Source organism: Conger conger, chromosome 16 (genome assembly GCF_963514075.1).
Source record: "Conger conger chromosome 16, fConCon1.1, whole genome shotgun sequence".
Classification (NCBI taxonomy): Eukaryota; Metazoa; Chordata; class Actinopteri; order Anguilliformes; family Congridae; genus Conger; species Conger conger.
The window spans coordinates 36,914,305-36,930,764 of NC_083775.1; the positions used below are offsets into that span (position 1 = coordinate 36,914,305).

The following is a 16,460-nucleotide window of genomic DNA, read 5'->3' on the forward strand; positions in this document are numbered from 1 at the left end:
AAGTGAAAACCAATATAAATCAGAAATTGAAAGATACCGTCAAAATCAACTGTTTGATACATTGTGAAGAAGTAAGAACAGCAATAGAAAACAACCTGGCAGGCCATGGTAGACCACCCTTTTGCCGCAAATTGTATGGCACACACGGCATCCTGAATAAACATAAAGCCGGGATTGCAGGAGAATAAAGGAAAAGAACAGGAGAAGGAGGAAGAATAAAAAAAGATAAAAGATAACTTGTGGAGATTATGCATTACAAGAAACAGTACAATATCATATCAAACTGTAGGTTTATGGGCTTATGCGTATATTGTCAGCAAGACTTGCAAGTAACAATAAAATCAAAGACAACAATTGAGGTCCCCACAAACTGTCTAAATCCACACCCGTTGGCACACAGACAACCCTCACCTACTGTTTGTCACTTCCAGTATACATGATCTGATCACACCTGCCTGTTGAGCCCATTCCATGCTAACGCATTAACTGATATCTAACATCACTGATATTGTGCTTAACCTATTGTGCAGGTTTAACTCCAGTCCAGGAGGGCCGCAGGCTCCAGTCCTTTGATTGGCTTTTGGTGTGCTACAGCACCCAGTGATTCATTTAAGTTATTGATTGGCTAAATGATCTGCATTACAAGTATTAAGAGGGATAACAGATCTAGAAAGGGCAGAGGGGTATACAGTATTATATGATATTTCATTTTCATGCTAGTATTCAATGTGTGAGAAAATGGCAGCTCCTATATAAATAACAGTGTATACGTGAAGCATGGCTATTTTGTTGTTTTTCCATTGTGGCAAAATGACCATACATGAGTTATAGCATTTTCAGCTGCCCTTAAATCTGTGTAAATCTGCGTTGTACAGTAATATGTGCCGTGCTTTGGGATGCAATCCACTTCTGAAGTCCTTGAGCCTGGTGTTACCCTTCCTCTGTGACTCCAGTGAGCTTTGCCCTCTGCTACTGAGTACAAAAGACAGTTGATCTGTTAAAGAGCAGAATTCACACTTATATTTCTGTGTGTTGTGCATGTATAAACCAAACTGGTTTCTCATAGAAGCATTCAATGAGCAGAATAAAATGCAAACAGTTTTATTATTTATACATCATGTGCTATTATTTCATGGTTGAATACATGCATTTAAAGCAGGAAAGGCATGGATGGAAAAGAGGCACTGATTTTCTTCTTGTTCCCGTCCTGGAACAGCATGAAAACAGTCTCCATATTCACTCGTCCGTTCGTACTTCCGTCACTTCACCTCTAGAGGGCGCTTCACTTCCAACGACCGCCAACTTTGCCTTTTCCGTGGACTTTTTTACTGCGGGAGAGAGCGAGGACTCGTACAGTAAGCATGTTCGATATACCACAGCCAGCTTCATGCGTGTTCACTTTAAACAGTTAAATTAACCGCAAGATAAATACATATCTATAAATAGGAAAAATGTTTTAATGTTCTTTCAAAGTAAAATACCATATGCCTTTGCCAATAGGTATGACTGAGGTATGTTTATTAAAAGGTTAGAGCTGAAGAGTTCAGATAATCTTAATAATCTCTATCTGAGTATTTCAAAATATGGGATTAAAGCATCATGTTGGCACCAAAGAAGAAAAAAGCTCAACGCATAGAACGGACGGAATTCTACACATAACTTGCAGGTGATACTGATAAATGTACATCTATGTAAAGACCTCAATAAACCCTCCCCATGCTGTCCCCATTAAACATGAGGAAGCACACTTCAAACAGACACATTCTTCAATATTACTGGAAACATGTTAATAGACATATCAGCAATTAAGAAATCAACAGAAATATGTTCTTACAATTTCTGGGCATGGGAGATCCTATTCAAGAGAACAATAATCTGGGAGAAAAAAAAACAAGATAGCAGATGAGCACCAAAGGTTCTGGCTCCACTGTGGAATTTTTGTCATCATACTCATCATTTTTCAACTGTATTGTATCATCTCTTCCATAGGGACAGTGTGGCTTTTATTGTACATTATTACCCAAACAGTGACTATTTCACACACTACAGGCTTGGCAACCCTGCTGGAAAAAAAAAACAGCTCAAGAAACAGCTGGTAGCTGGTTGACCAGTTCAGACCAGCTCCTCACTCAACATGGTTTGACCAGCTCAAGTTTCAAAACAGCTGGTGGGAGGTAATTTCATGCTGGTCATTGTACATCTCTTACTTACTGACCGGTTTTGCTTTTGGGGGAAAGAGTGAATGCAGCAGGAACCTGAAGAACCGAGGTGAGGTGCCCCGGAGGACATAGTCTAAGCCCACAGTATTTAGGCTGAAGTGCCTAAACTTTACTTGAGGGAGGCAACTTTCCCTGATAGAGCCAATTGAGAGTGTGGTTCTTTGTTGTTGTTGTTGTTTATTGGAGACTACGTGAACCTCTTAAAAATGTAATTTAAACTGTGCCATGTAAAACATCACCTCATATTTCTGCTTCTTCATCACGTCAATGTAGTCAAATTTCTCAGACTCCAGCTGATAGATCCAATCCCACATCTCCTGAGCTCGTTCCCTGGGGAAAAAGGGGTTAAAAGCATTAAACACTGCATGTTAGTCCATCTAGGACTGAGGAATTCATGAATTTGATAATGTCTGTGAAGTCCCATAGGGCCTGGGTACAGACTCATTCAGTCCTGGGCACAGACTCACTCAGCCCTGGGTAAAGACTCACTCAGTCCTGGGTAAAGACTCACTCAGTCCTGGGTAAAGACTCACTCAGCCCTGGGTAAAGACTCACTCAGTCCTGGGTAAAGACTCACTCAGTCCTGGGCATAGACTCACCCAGGCCTGGCCTGGGCACAGATCACTCAGCCCTGGGTAAATATATACTCAGTCCTGGGCACAGACTCACTCAGTCCTGGGTAAAGACTCACACAGTCCTGGGTAAAGACCCACACAGTCCTGGGTAAAGACTCACTCAGTCCTGGGTAAAGACTCACATGAGGTCATTCTCTCGCAGGTTGTCGATGCCCAGGGGGGTACGTCTCTCTGTCAGAGTTTTCCTCTTTATCTCCCGGCCTGTCTGTCGCTTCCCCCTCCTCTGCTCTGCCTGAGAGAGGGAGAGATAAAATGCATAATAATAATAATAAGAAGAATTATTATTATTATTATTATTATTTATAATCATATAGTTTTATGATTAATTTATGTCATCACGAAGTGCTTACTAGCGTAATAAGGTATATTTACTGAATATAACAATAAATATGATTCGTACATCTTGTACATGGTTTATGGCAGAAGTACCTCAGCCCATGGAGAGCTACACAGCGTGCTGGTTTTCATTGTTACTCAGCACTTTGTGTGTAAGTTAAATATGTTTATGAACACTTCGCCTCACCTTGTTTCTTTCGGGTGTAAACCACACGCAGTAGATCCTGCGGCCCTCCAAGGGCATGTGTGAATAACACTGATTTACGAGGCTGTTTACTCAAGCGCCGATGCAGTTATTACGGTTGTATGTGCATGCTTCAGTTTATGGTGCCAGAGGAAGGAGCTGTGTCTGACCTTGGCCAGGAACCCCCCGAAGTGGGCCCCCATGTTAGAGAGAACTTTCTTCTTCTTGGCTTCATCGTCTGCTCTCTTCTTGGCCTCCTCATCCTCCTTCCTCTGACGCTCCTCCTGGGGGTGAAAGAAAGAGAGTGCCCCCTTTCCAATTGAACAAGCCTGATTTGTGAATCAGATTTATGAATCAGGCTTGTTTTATGGTTCTATGTTGGCTTGTTTGCGTTTAGTGCATTATTGATAGTTGCACATACTCTCACTAGTCTGGGTATGTTTTCAATGAGGTCTGGATGTGCTTATGTTCTCTTACATTGTTTAGTCATTCTGCACAAGCGCTTTAGTTAAATTTACATAATATAATGCAATGTAATGCAATTCTGACTGTAATGTAATGTAATTCTGGATTGTCATGTAATGCAGTTCTGACTGTAATGTAATGTAATTCTGGATTGTCATGTAATGCAGTTCTGACTGTAATGCAATGTAATTCTGGATTGTCATGTAATGCAATTCTGACTGTAATGTAATGTAATTCTGGATTGTCATGTAATGCAGTTCTGACTGAAATGTAATGTAATTCTGGATTGTCATGTAATGCAGTTCTGACTGTAATGTAATGTAATTCTGGATTGTCATGTAATGCAGTTCTGACTGTAATGTAATGTAATTCTGGATTGTCATGTAATGCAGTTCTGACTGTAATGTAATGTAATTCTGGATTGTCATGTAATGCAGTTCTGACTGTAATGTAATGTAATTCTGGATTGTCATGTAATGCAGTTCTGACTGTAATGTAATGTAATTCTGGATTGTCATGTAATGCAGTTCTGACTGTAATGTAATGTAATTCTGGATTGTCATGTAATGCAGTTCTGACTGTAATGTAATGTAATTCTGGATTGTCATGTAATGCAGTTCTGACTGTAATGTAATGTAATTCTGGATTGTCATGTAATGCAGTTCTGACTGTAATGTAATGTAATTCTGGATTGTCATGTAATGCAGTTCTGACTGTAATGTAGAGTCAAGACCTGGTCAAGACAGCAGCAACAATGAGTAAACATGAAAGTGAATAAAACAATAACAAAAAAAAAACAATACATAGAAAATAGGGCATAAGATACAATTACAACACAATATTTCACACAAGGAGAGGCAGCCTTGACTATTAAAATCATTCATGCCAAAGTTTCTTGAATTATATATTTTTTTAATCCATAATTATTATATTTCAGTTTTAGTTTGCTAGGTTTAGTTGGCTAGGTAAGCAGTGTTTTGATAGTTAACTTTGGTCACTTTTGCTCTGTTTGTTTGTTTCTTGTTTAAAAAAAAAATTTTTTTTTAAAGAATGTAATGTAATGTAATTTCAAATTTAATGCTGGACAGGATGGTAGGCATTAATGGTGGGCTTGGATGTAATCTAATTCTAAATGTAATTCTGAATGTAATGTAATGTTACTCTGATTGTAATGTCTTGTGGTTCTGCCTTGAAAAATAAACACACAAATGGTTTGGTTTCTCACCGCGATTCTTGTCTGTCTGTCTCGCTCCTTCTCAGCTCGAACCCGCTGCTGCTCCGCCCTCTCTGACCGACGCCTCTCCTAGTGAACAAAGGGACACAGTGTCAGTGCAGCTGTCTACCCTGTCTCACGCGTGTTTCTTTCATAGATATCACACTATCTATCCCAAATATACAGGGTCCTGGGTGGCTCATCCTGCTAAGGCTCTGTTCTAGTGCATGGATGGGCCCCATGGCCTGGTATTAGTTAAGGCTCTATTCCAGTGTGTGGATGGGCCCTATGGTCTGGTATCAGTTAAGGCTCTATTCCAGTGTGTGGATGGGCCCCATGGTCTGGTGTCTGTTATGGCTCTGTTCCAGTGTGTGGATGGGCCCCATGGTCTGGTGTCTGTTATGGCTCTGTTCCAGTGTGTGGATGGGCCCCATGGACTGGTATCAGTTAAGGTTCTTTTCTAGTGTATGGATGGGCCCTACAGTCTGGTATCAGTTAAGGCTCTATTCCAGTGTGTGGATGGGCCCCATGGTCTGGTATCAGTTTTACGTTGTGGCTGTTTCCTTAGTAAATCTGGCCCACAGCTGGCTCAGTCGGCCAGGATGACAACATCCCACAATGCACCAGGAAAGCCGGTTAAGCCACACTAGTATCACCATTGCACATTGTACTGAATTGAATTGAATTTACTGCAACGGACCTAAACTAAACAGAGAGAAAAGGGAGTGTACTGACAATCCTCTCCTTCAGTGCAATGAGCTCCTCCTCCTCTTTCTTCCTCTGTTCAAAATGGACGTCGATCAGGGTCTGCAGCTCCAGAAGGTCTTTCTCCATCCGTTTCCTGTGGATGTCCTGTGAGAGGAGTAGGCTGAGCGTCAGTGTTCAGCCGTCCGTCCGTCCGTCTGTCCCTCTATCCTCTATCCTTCTGTCCTCCCATCTGTCCAGCTCCAGTAACAATATTGGTGGAGCCAAACACTACTTAGATGATTTAGTACATCACAGCAGTGATAGTAGGGAAGCATCTATAATGCCCGTTACAACTATTCATTTTTGGTTTTAATATAGAATTTACAGATCTCTGTCCATACATACCTGAAACATACAATGGAGGCAAGGCCTGAACAAACTAAACCAACACTAAAAAGCATGAAATCATCAGAACCCCATACAAACCAAAGCAGGCCACCCACACAAAAGTAACATTACCTGTACACTAAAACCAATCCATCAAACTGAAAAGGTCAAAAAAAAAAAAGCAGTTTCCCACAACCAAAAACCCCCATGCCCTATACAGTTTGACTGTAAACTGCAGACAATATATTTTGCGTAGCTTCAATAGTCTATCGATAATTATATCGATAATTGACGAAGGAGAACAGACTCACATCAAAGTCCACTCTCTCCCCCTCTGGTATTTTTGGTGGGGCAAGCTGGGGGACCAAGGGTCTGTGGGAGAGAGACGGGACGGGCACTCTGAGCTCCTGTGGCACTGTGCGGTGCTCAGAATACTCAATGGTGTTAATGCATCGTAAATGTTCCACTATTCTGAGTGGAAATACCAGAGCAGACTCATGCAGGGTCTAGGTCTTATAACTGAACAATTATACAATTATACTATACAATTTTTCGATACAAAGATTTATATGATGGCAGTGACATGTTTGTGGATGTTTATGAACACATACTTTGGTCGAGGACGTTCCTCCTCTGGGGGTGGGGGGGGGAGAGAGACAGAGAGAGAGAGAAGAGAGAGAGATGCATTAATACATGTGTGAAGAAATGAAGCATCATATGTATTGTAATTATTGCCTATTATGACTAATTCCCCACGTCCAAAAGAGGAAGTTCTATTCCATTATCAAGTGTTTTTATAATGGGAAATGTGTCTGCTTGACTAGTAGCAAGGCTGCTCCTGACGACAACAGCATTATGATCCCAGCAGTACAGGTAGTGTAATGTTAATTAGTCAAGGTAGCTGCCCACCCAAGTGTCTGTTGGACCAAAGTAGAGAAACCAGGAACAGCTACTCCAAAATGAGAGCAACTGGTAGTTCCTTTGTCCAATAAATCACACCTCAACCTCACACCTGTCCATATCACATCTGCCCGGAACAGTACATGTGTCCTGCAGCCAGTGGAGACCGGTTAGATACATTTGCTCTTCATTGCAACACAGAGGGTACAAAATGGCAGACAGGGAAGTTAGAGACAAGAGCGGGAGCAAATGGGGGTATCACAATGAAACTGACGTTAGTGTAAATGATTGAGAAGAGACCTCCAGCCCTCACCTTCCTCCTGGGCATCCTGATCTGATATGAGATGCCAAAGAATGACAGAGGGGAAGAAAGAGTGAGAGTGATGGAGAGAAAGCAGGTGCAAAGATCGGGAGTTGGAAAGAACAGAACAAATGGAAAGAAAAAGACATTTCTGCTCAGCAATCGATTTTCTTTGACGTAAATCGATTAACAGTACAAGTGAGGGGGGACATTTCCCATCCAGGAGTGAGAGTCAAACCATTAGTTATCACAATGTGAGTCTAAGGGGAATGAAGGGAGATGTAGTTTTTTGCCCCCTCATTTGTTCTATGCAATTACATACATTAAGTCACACATGTACATGTTTGCATGGACAGAATGTAACTTAGTTCAATGTATACAAAAAGCTAATAGGCAGACAAATGATGAAGTAAAACATTACGTTAAAACACAGATAAGTACCATATTACACAGCACATATAACAGCCAGAATCACATATTATTAAAATAACATATCGTATGTTACACATAATATCATTATGTATTTAGCACATAAGCATACAATTATTTGGTGTCAGACATAAGAGCTTTGAAATTCAAACAATAAATAATTATTAGCTTAAATGAAATGCAATGGATATATACACTCAGTGAGCACTTTATTTGGTATTTACAAGACTTATTTTTTGGACTGATTAAGTCTGCTGCTGCTGTATCCTATCCACTTAAGAGTTATGATGAGTTGTGTGTTCAGAGATACTCTTCTGCATACCACTGTTGTAATGGGTGGTTATTTGCGTTACTGTCACCTTCCTGTCAGCTTTGACCAGTCTGGCCCTTCTCCTCTGACCTCTCTCATCAACAACCTGTTTTTGCCCTCAGAACTGCTGCTCACTGCCACATGATTGGCTGATTACATATTAGCATTAACAAGCTGGTGTACAGGTCTACCTAGTAAATTGCTCACTGGGTGTATCTGTGGGCTCTAGAGATACTGACACCACTGACTGCCAATGCACAAAATATATATATTTTTAATCAACAATATAATTATTGAGATAAACTCATAATGCCAACATAATAATGTAATTTATGAATGTTTCAGTTGAACCAAACAAAATCAAACATTCATCAAATAAAAAACTGATTTAACCAAAATCAAAATTTCATCATTATTAGCCCCCCAGGTTTAGTACTTTAGTACTCTGGCAAGGGTAACAGCATGGAGTCTTTCCCTGAATTGCTAGACATTCCTCTATACAGTTCAGTGCAAGATCCTTCATATTTTTGAGTTTGGGTTTGTATCAACTGTCCAATTCAGTGCAGCCTACATGTTTTGGATTGGACTGAGGTCTGGTGTCTGAGATGGCCATTGCAGAACATAGATTTTGTTGTCACAGAATCTTTTCTGTGTGCATTTTGAGGTATGCTTTGGCTCATTGCCTTGCCTTGCCTAATGAAGCTATCAGGCTCTGACTATACGCAAAATATACATTTAAGCAATAACTCACGACAAGCATCTCCCAAAAATATACGCAGCAACGTAGTACTGTGCAATGCGATCACTGTCATCCAGCTGATGTACAAAAGTGAATTTAGTTAGCTTAAAACACGGCACCTAATTCATCTTACAGAAAGCTGGCCAGCCACTTGACTAAAGGTTAGCCACCAAGGCTAATCTCTCACAAACCCAGCTCACCACTGTAGTAGTGCCTCTTGCCATAATTCTGATCAATATTAAAAGCTGTTACCAAAAGGTTTTGGATGTGAGGAAGTTAGCCTTTATCTTTTATCGCATTAGACATGGGCACCTTCATAAAATAAGATGCAAAAAAGTGAACTGCCACTATCAGACCTCAAACAGGCGAACCACTCTGAACACAGCCCTTCCCTCCGCATACATGGCAGAAGCAAAACAGTCATCAATGACAGACAACGGTTGACCAAATCAATATTCTCTATCTACTTTATTCTCAGAAGGGGATGCATTATCTCATCATTGTGCACAGGGAGACCACCCCTTTCAAACACAAACACAAACACAAACGCAAACTATAGGAATGAACCCAAGAAGCACAGTCTTAACTTTATGCTGGCACTCGTCAGGGTATTTTTAATGTAGCAACTACTTTCATCTATGGTTGTCTTGACTGATGCATAAAACGAGAGGCATGTCATAACCACGGCAAATTCTGAATGAATGATGGGTCTGGGCATGTGTCATTGGGTTTTGCTGATTTTGTGTGTGTGTCTTTCAATATCGTGATTGTATTACTTGTCTGTATTTAGGTAGATCTGGCTATATCTAAAGGAAGGTTATAATTTGTAGGGATGGTGTGTTTGTCCTGGTTTATGGGTTTTGTTCTTTAATTTTTGGTTATTAAAGAGTGTATTGCTATGGGATTGTTTTAAAGGGGAAGTCTTTTGCATTATTTTGTGTATTGTTAAGTATTAGTACTCGGAATGATTTGGGGTTCTGGGTTGATTTGTAGCTTTAATGGGGAACAATACTTTATGTTGGGGTGTTATGTATGTATTGCTTTGGACATAGTGTCTCTATTACTTGCTTAATTTTTATCAATGAAAAAAAAACATTACGAAGGGAAAACAGGTGTGCAATTGTGCAATATTGTCAATATTGTCAATATTTCATTCTATTGCAGTTTACAGCAAATGCATGTATATTAACCATACTGTGATGTATTGGTGATTTCCAACTGATTCCCCTGCATTGTTGTGTTTTCTGTTTACTGTATTGCACTGTGTCACAGTATGGATAAAACTGATTCTCAACAAGTAAGATTGTTGTCCAGTCTCTTACACGTAGTCTTTTACATATTTAAGTGTGAAACATTGTACTGCAGAAAGAGAGACTGATTTGAAGATTTGAACGTTTTCACAGGAAGGTTCACTGTGTCATAATGATAATATGCTTTCCCATTTTGACTGTTTATTTCAAACAATGATGAAGGGACTTTTCATTTTGATGACTAATTCATTGAAACAATAACTTAATTTAACTTAAACGCGCTTTTGTAGGTGAACCATAATGTTGTGCTGGGTGCAGAAAATGTTTTGACAAATGCACCTATCGCTATGAGAACATTAAAAATGATGGGGGATATAGACCAAAACGACGGAGAAAACTAGAACAACCTTCCGACAAGAACAGCGAACGATCAGGCAGACATATCTCCGAATGGCTCCACAGGAACCGATTAGCCTCTGACGAAATTGCTGTAACCAATCAAATGGGACAACGCGTGTGTATGCAAATATCGTTGGGCATTGTGGGATAGTGACACAAATGTACCTTTATGTTTTATGTTTTTGGGCTATAAGTCAAATAACGAGACTTGCTGTTATGTGATATAGTTCACGAAGATGTTACATGCTTTGGATACTTTTTTATCATATGTTTTAATTAGCGTCGCAACGCCGTTGCATCAGCTGAATGAACTAATGTTGTTTTATCTTATTTGCTGATCCACTTCACCGTGTGATGTGACATTTGAAGGATATCGTATTTGTTTCTGCGCAATAGCCTGTCTGTGAAACTACGTATTTGGTTGTTAAATGGTCAGCATATGAACCTATATCATGTGATACATCGGTGCCTGTATACAATGTCTGGTGCGCGTTGGTCAAAATACCCGTAGATGAAAGTGGTTGCTTCTTTAAAGGGACCCCGACGAGTGCCTGCTTAACGCTAAGACTATACTTTCAGGGATCATTTCTATAGTATGTAACTGAGAAATGCGTTTCGAAAGTGTTTGGTCTCGCTACCCACGATGATGAGGTAGTGCATCCCCTTCTGAGCGCGAAGCGGATAGAGAATATTGATTTATCAACCGTTTTCTATCATTGATGACCGTTCCGCTTCTGCAAAGAATGTGGAGGAAGGGGCTGCGTTCAGAGTGGTTAGCCTTTATATGGTATAAGTAAGATTCTTTCAGGCTAGCGCGTTATTGGGAACAGCGATCCCTGTATTTCCATAATCTAATTTTCTTGCCCGTTAGTTTATTGTTTCCGTGTATAGTATTACAAAAGCGCGCCTATTCAAGGTGAAAATGTTGTTACTGCACCGGGTTAAGAAATAAAGGCTAGTATCTAATATACCATAGCGATTAAAAATATATTAACTAAAAAGAACCATTTCCACGTCATGATTTTCATGTTCGTTTGTTGCATATATTTCTTTGCATAATTTGGGCGCTTATACGTCCGTGTAGAAACTGTAAAACTAGTTAATGGTGAGTACATGCTCTCAAATCGCACCGTTTGGTCGGAACTGCAAAGCATCTGTCGAGACAACCGTAGATGAAAGTAGTTGCTTCTTTAAAGGGACCCCGACGAGTGCCTGCTTAACCTTAAGACTATACTTTCAGGGATCATTTCTATAGTGTGTAACTGAGAAATGCGTTTCGAAAGTGTTTGGTCTCGCTACCCACGATGATGAGGTATAATGCATCCCCTTCTGAACGCGAAGCGGATAGAGAATATTGATTTATCAACCGTTTTCTATCATTGATGACCGTTCCGCTTCTGCGAAGAATGTGGAAGAAGGGGCTGCGTTCAGAGTGGTTAGCCTTTATATGGTATAAGTAAGATTCTTCAGACTAGTTGTTACTATAATTTGTTAAGCGCGTTATTGGGAACAGCGATACTCTGTATTTCATAATCTAATTTTCTTGCCCGTTAGTTGATTGTTTCCGTGTATAGTATTACAAAAACGCGCTTATTCAAGGTGAAAATGTTGTTACTGCACCGGGTTAAGAAATAAAGGCGAGTATCTAATATGCCATAGCGATTAAAAATATATTAACTAAAAAGAACCATTTCCACGTCATGATTTTCATGTTCGTTTGTTGCATATATTTCTTTGCATAATTTGGGGGCTTATACGTCCGTGTAGAAACTGTAAAACTAGTTAATGGTGAGTACATGCTCTCAAATCGCACCGTTTGGTCGGAACTGCAAAGCATCTGTCGAGACAACCGTAGATGAAAGTAGTTGCTTCTTTAAAGGGACCCCGACGAGTGCCTGCTTAACCTTAAGACTATACTTTCAGGGATCATTTCTATAGTGTGTAACTGAGAAATGCGTTTCGAAAGTGTTTGGTCTCGCTACCCACGATGATGAGTCAATGCATCCCCTTCTGAGCGCGAAGCGGATAGAGAATATTGATTTATCAACCGTTCTCTATCATTGATGACCGTTCCGCTTCTGCAAAGAATGTGGAGGAAGGGGCTGCGTTCAGAGTGGTTAGCCTTTATATGGTTTAATATATATTTTATATGGTGTTTTTTCATTACTGGAATTTTTCAAAAAGGTGATTAGTTCCCTTTTCTTAGGAAGATCCATGTTATAAAGAATATGCTTTTGTATTAATTGTATATTTATACAGATGTGCTTCTTGTACTTTCTGGTGTAAAAGCTAAGGGAATTAATCAAATAACAGTTTTAAGTGAAATGTTTGCACCTGCTGAAAGCCTCAAAAGACAGGAAGTGGAATTCATCAGCCTGCTCTCCATCAAGGTATCAGCAAAGATCTTTGAGAACATGCTACAGCCCTCTAGTTTATAGTCACTTTGTAAAGAACAAGTCTTCTTAAACAATCTTCCCAGTTGTGAGCACATGTTGTTCAATAGACATTATACATAGCTGTAACAGTTAACAGTCAGATATCTGAGCTGATACCGTGATGGAGAACAGGCTAATGTTAGCGTTATCGCCTATCAATTTAATTTCCTGTCCTTGGAGGCTTTCAGAAAATGCTAATATTTCACTTCAAACATAGTTTTTTGTGATTCGTTAATTAATTTGTTGTCATCAGGGTTGATGTGGCTGTGATGTACACGTATGTCTTGCTTTTTTCAGAAGGTGCTTGTAAGCATGAAAGGTTGGGTTGATTGCAGCGTGCCTTCAGTATTTACTCCACATGCATCAATTCATTGTTACCTGTATTATTATCAGACATCTCAAATATTCTGGAAAGTCCAGGAGCCTTGAAAACTGAATTTAGTTACGTGCCTAATAACGGCAAATTAGAAAATTCTTGACTGACCAAGTCATTCACCCTATCTGAATCCAATTGAACATACATTTCATATCCTTGGGGATAAAACTAGGCCCTGAAACAAGCAGGATGAAAGATGACTGCAGTACAGGCGTGGCATAGCATCATCAGATACTCAGCATCTGGTGATGTCTGTATGTCTGAGACTTCGAGCAGGAATTGCTTGCAAAGATTATGTGACGAAATACTAAACATGACTACTTTCTTTCACTTAGCATTATATGTAAGAATGTGCACTTTGACTACATGTCAATTGTTTGATTTCAAGTCTTAAATTGGAAATGGAAAAATATGTATTTATCCACATTATAGAGCTCACTATAAATATATAAATGCGATATACATTATATATATATATATATATATATATATATTGCTTCAGTACCTTGGTACTCTGTGTAGTCTTGTTGCTCTGTTTCACAGTCCCACAGGAGCATCAGCACACCAGCGAACGGGAGAGGGAGAAAGGGAATGATTGACAGATCTTAGTTTTGGAGCATTATTCACAATGGCCAGATATTCAAAACTGACAAATGCAAATAAGAATTGATCAGCTAGTAAGGTGACCAGTGAAGCACATATTCCAGAGAGATGGAGAGACCAAGTGAAGAGATGGATATGCGACTTCACCTCCTCCATCTTCATATACTGGTTCTTCCTGCTCCTCCAGTTCCTCCTGCTCCTCTGGCTCTTCCTGTACTGGGTCCTCCTCTTCTGGAGAGAGAGAGAGAGAGAGAGAGAGAGAGAGAGAGAGAGAGAGAGAGAGAGAGAGAGAGAGAGAGAGAGAGAGAGAGAGAGAGAGAGAGAGAGAGAGAGAGAGAGAGAGAGAGAGAGAGAGAGAGAGAGAGAGAGAGAGAGAGAGAGAGAGAGAGAGAGAGAGAGAGGCGATCAATGTACTGGCCACTTTCAATGCTACATAAAGCTACACCCAAATTGGACGTGTCTGGTGTAAAAAATGAACACTATGTAATCCTTGGTGAACATAACCTACTGGCTAAAGCATTCTATGGCTTTGGCCTGTAGATATCTGAGCCAAGTAAATGGTCACTTTGAAGGCACAAAATTGAAATAGCCAGTAACTCACCCTCAGGCTGCTCCCTGGAAGAAGACAGACAGCATCAGACCCATGAAAGAGCACAGCCACCATTCAGATTAAATGGTACAACCAACAATCTGATTAAAATGCTCAACCAACAATCAGATTAAACAGCACAGCCAACATTCAGATTAAACAGTACAGCCAACAATCATTAAAAAGCTCAACCAACAATCAGATTAAACAGCACAGCCAACATTCAGATTAAACAGTACAGCCAACAATCATTAAAAAGCTCAACCAACAATGAGATTAAACAGCACAGCCAACAATCATATTAAAATAGCACAGCCAACAATCAGATTAAACACTACAGCCAACAATCAGATTAAAAAGTACAGCCAACAATCAGATTAAAAATCTCAACCAACAATCAAATTAAACACCACAGGCAGCAATCAGATTTAACAGTACAGCCAACAATCAGATTAAGAAGCAATGAGTAGTGCAGTTATAGTGATACTCACTCATACTCCTCTTCTACGTCAGACATGTTTGCACTGGAAGAGAATATAGCAATTAACCCCATCCACTCTGTGGTAGACGTCTCCAATTATTGTCGTATTCATATTTATACAAAATACTGTGATGTAATAAAACCACAAAACAGTGATTGTGACAGCCAGATTGTTAAAAAAATTCTGATTATTATCAGCCTCTTATTTGTAATGTAGGGCAATAAAACAGCAGGCCCCCATGCCACACTTACGGGTTTACAACCACAACCTTGTTAAACTCAGACAATAAAAGGTATATTCTAACAATCCTTGATACCATTTCTCTACATCCAAAAATTATGTTCCAGTATGAGAACAAAAATATATAATTCAGTTACATGAATAACCACATTTTTTTTTAGCTCACTTTTATTCCATGTCTGGCCAACATATTTCTGCTTTGGTAGAAATCCAAGTTTGTTTAGCAGATTATTCCATACAGACATGTGTAGCGCCCCCTAGCGTGTCTGGTTATTAGTGTGGAGTGCGCTCCCCGAATTCCAATAGACGAGTTTACGTGCCCAAACCTAGGGCGCTGCCATGTTTGTTTTTTGTGTGGGAGGTGGGTATTTAACTTCCGGTTCCCATCACTTTGTTGATAAAAAGCCAACCAAAGAAAACCCATTCCCTGAACTGTGGTTGGGATACGACCGCCCTCCCCAGAGAAAGAGACGCAAACTGGAGCGAACCACCGGCTGCCAGATTGAGCTTGAATCAGAGGGTAAATTAAATTGAGCTAGCTGGCTAGATTTGTGGTTAAGTCATGTTAGTTTTGTGTTGAGCTAGCTGGCTAGATTTGTGGTTAAGTCATGTTAGTCATGTTATTTTTGTGTTGAGCTAGCTGGCTAGATTTGTGGTTAAGTCATGTTAGTTTTGTCATGTTAGTTCTGTGTTGAGCTAGCTGGCTAGTTTGGTGGTTAAGTCATGTTAGTTTTGTAACGTTGCCTGGTTTAATGCTGGTTACCTAGACAGTAGCTTCAACAGAGATGTTGTCTCTACTATCGTTACTACTAGCTACTATCGTTAGCCCAGCTGGCTGGCTATTGCCAGAAACCCTAGAGAAACAACTCCAATGCCAGATAGCCTACTAGGAATTTGCTGTGGTCAGTTGGTGCATAACACTGCTGAATAGACAACGTTAGATACTGTTGTCTATCCAGCAGGGTTATGCACCAACTGACCACAGCAAATTCCCAGTACGTGTAAAAACCTACCTGCCAATGAACTTGATTCTGATATTCTGATTATGACCAACCTCATTGTGGCAGGCAGGGGACGTTGTTAGCTGACTTAGATTAGACTGAGTGGGAATGAAGAAGTGGATATATGTTGCATGGCTGACGTGTCTCTTTGCTTCTGACTGACAGTAACTGACGGGCGGGAGCTGTATACGTGTACTGTATACGGGTGTGGGATAGACGCAGTACCTTCCCTTGATAGAGAAGTAGGTGAATGTTCCCATTTCACTCGCATTTTAGTTAT

At 40.1% G+C, this 16,460-nt stretch overlaps 1 protein-coding gene and 4 non-coding genes across 5 annotated transcripts; 3 read left to right on the forward strand and 2 right to left on the reverse strand.

The window, feature by feature from the left end:
* Nucleotides 1-1,085: 1,085 nt before the first annotated feature.
* On the reverse strand, nt 1,086-14,513 carry tnnt1 (troponin T type 1 (skeletal, slow)). Its single transcript, XM_061223370.1, has 13 exons — nt 14,510-14,513; nt 14,016-14,099; nt 13,771-13,797; nt 7,340-7,360; nt 6,738-6,759; nt 6,438-6,498; nt 5,788-5,904; nt 5,065-5,142; nt 3,545-3,658; nt 2,977-3,086; nt 2,459-2,549; nt 1,835-1,875; nt 1,086-1,328 (listed from the first exon to the last, which is right to left on the reverse strand). Exons 1-13 carry the CDS (start codon nt 14,511-14,513, stop codon nt 1,283-1,285), a joined length of 816 nt encoding a protein of 271 aa, XP_061079354.1. The 3' UTR covers nt 1,086-1,282.
* On the reverse strand, nt 9,175-9,389 carry LOC133115609 (small nucleolar RNA U3). The gene has a single exon (XR_009705782.1). It is a non-coding gene; the product is annotated as a small nucleolar RNA U3 (small nucleolar RNA).
* On the forward strand, nt 11,018-11,228 carry LOC133115632 (small nucleolar RNA U3). The gene has a single exon (XR_009705805.1). It is a non-coding gene; the product is annotated as a small nucleolar RNA U3 (small nucleolar RNA).
* Nucleotides 11,679-11,891, forward strand: LOC133115639 (small nucleolar RNA U3). The gene has a single exon (XR_009705812.1). It is a non-coding gene; the product is annotated as a small nucleolar RNA U3 (small nucleolar RNA).
* Nucleotides 12,362-12,572, forward strand: LOC133115631 (small nucleolar RNA U3). Its single transcript, XR_009705804.1, has one exon. It is a non-coding gene; the product is annotated as a small nucleolar RNA U3 (small nucleolar RNA).
* Nucleotides 14,514-16,460: the final 1,947 nt, after the last annotated feature.

Excerpts from the sequence above, each read along its gene's own strand:
- tnnt1 (XM_061223370.1), bottom strand. Across the intron at positions 13,798-14,015 it reads AGTATATGAAGATGGAGGAG|AGCAACAAGACTACACAGAG; the intron begins GTGAAGTCGCAT and ends ACTGTGAAACAG. Across the intron at positions 1,329-1,834 it reads ATCTCCCATGCCCAGAAATT|TAAAAAAGTCCACGGAAAAG; the intron begins GTAAGAACATAT and ends TCTCTCCCGCAG.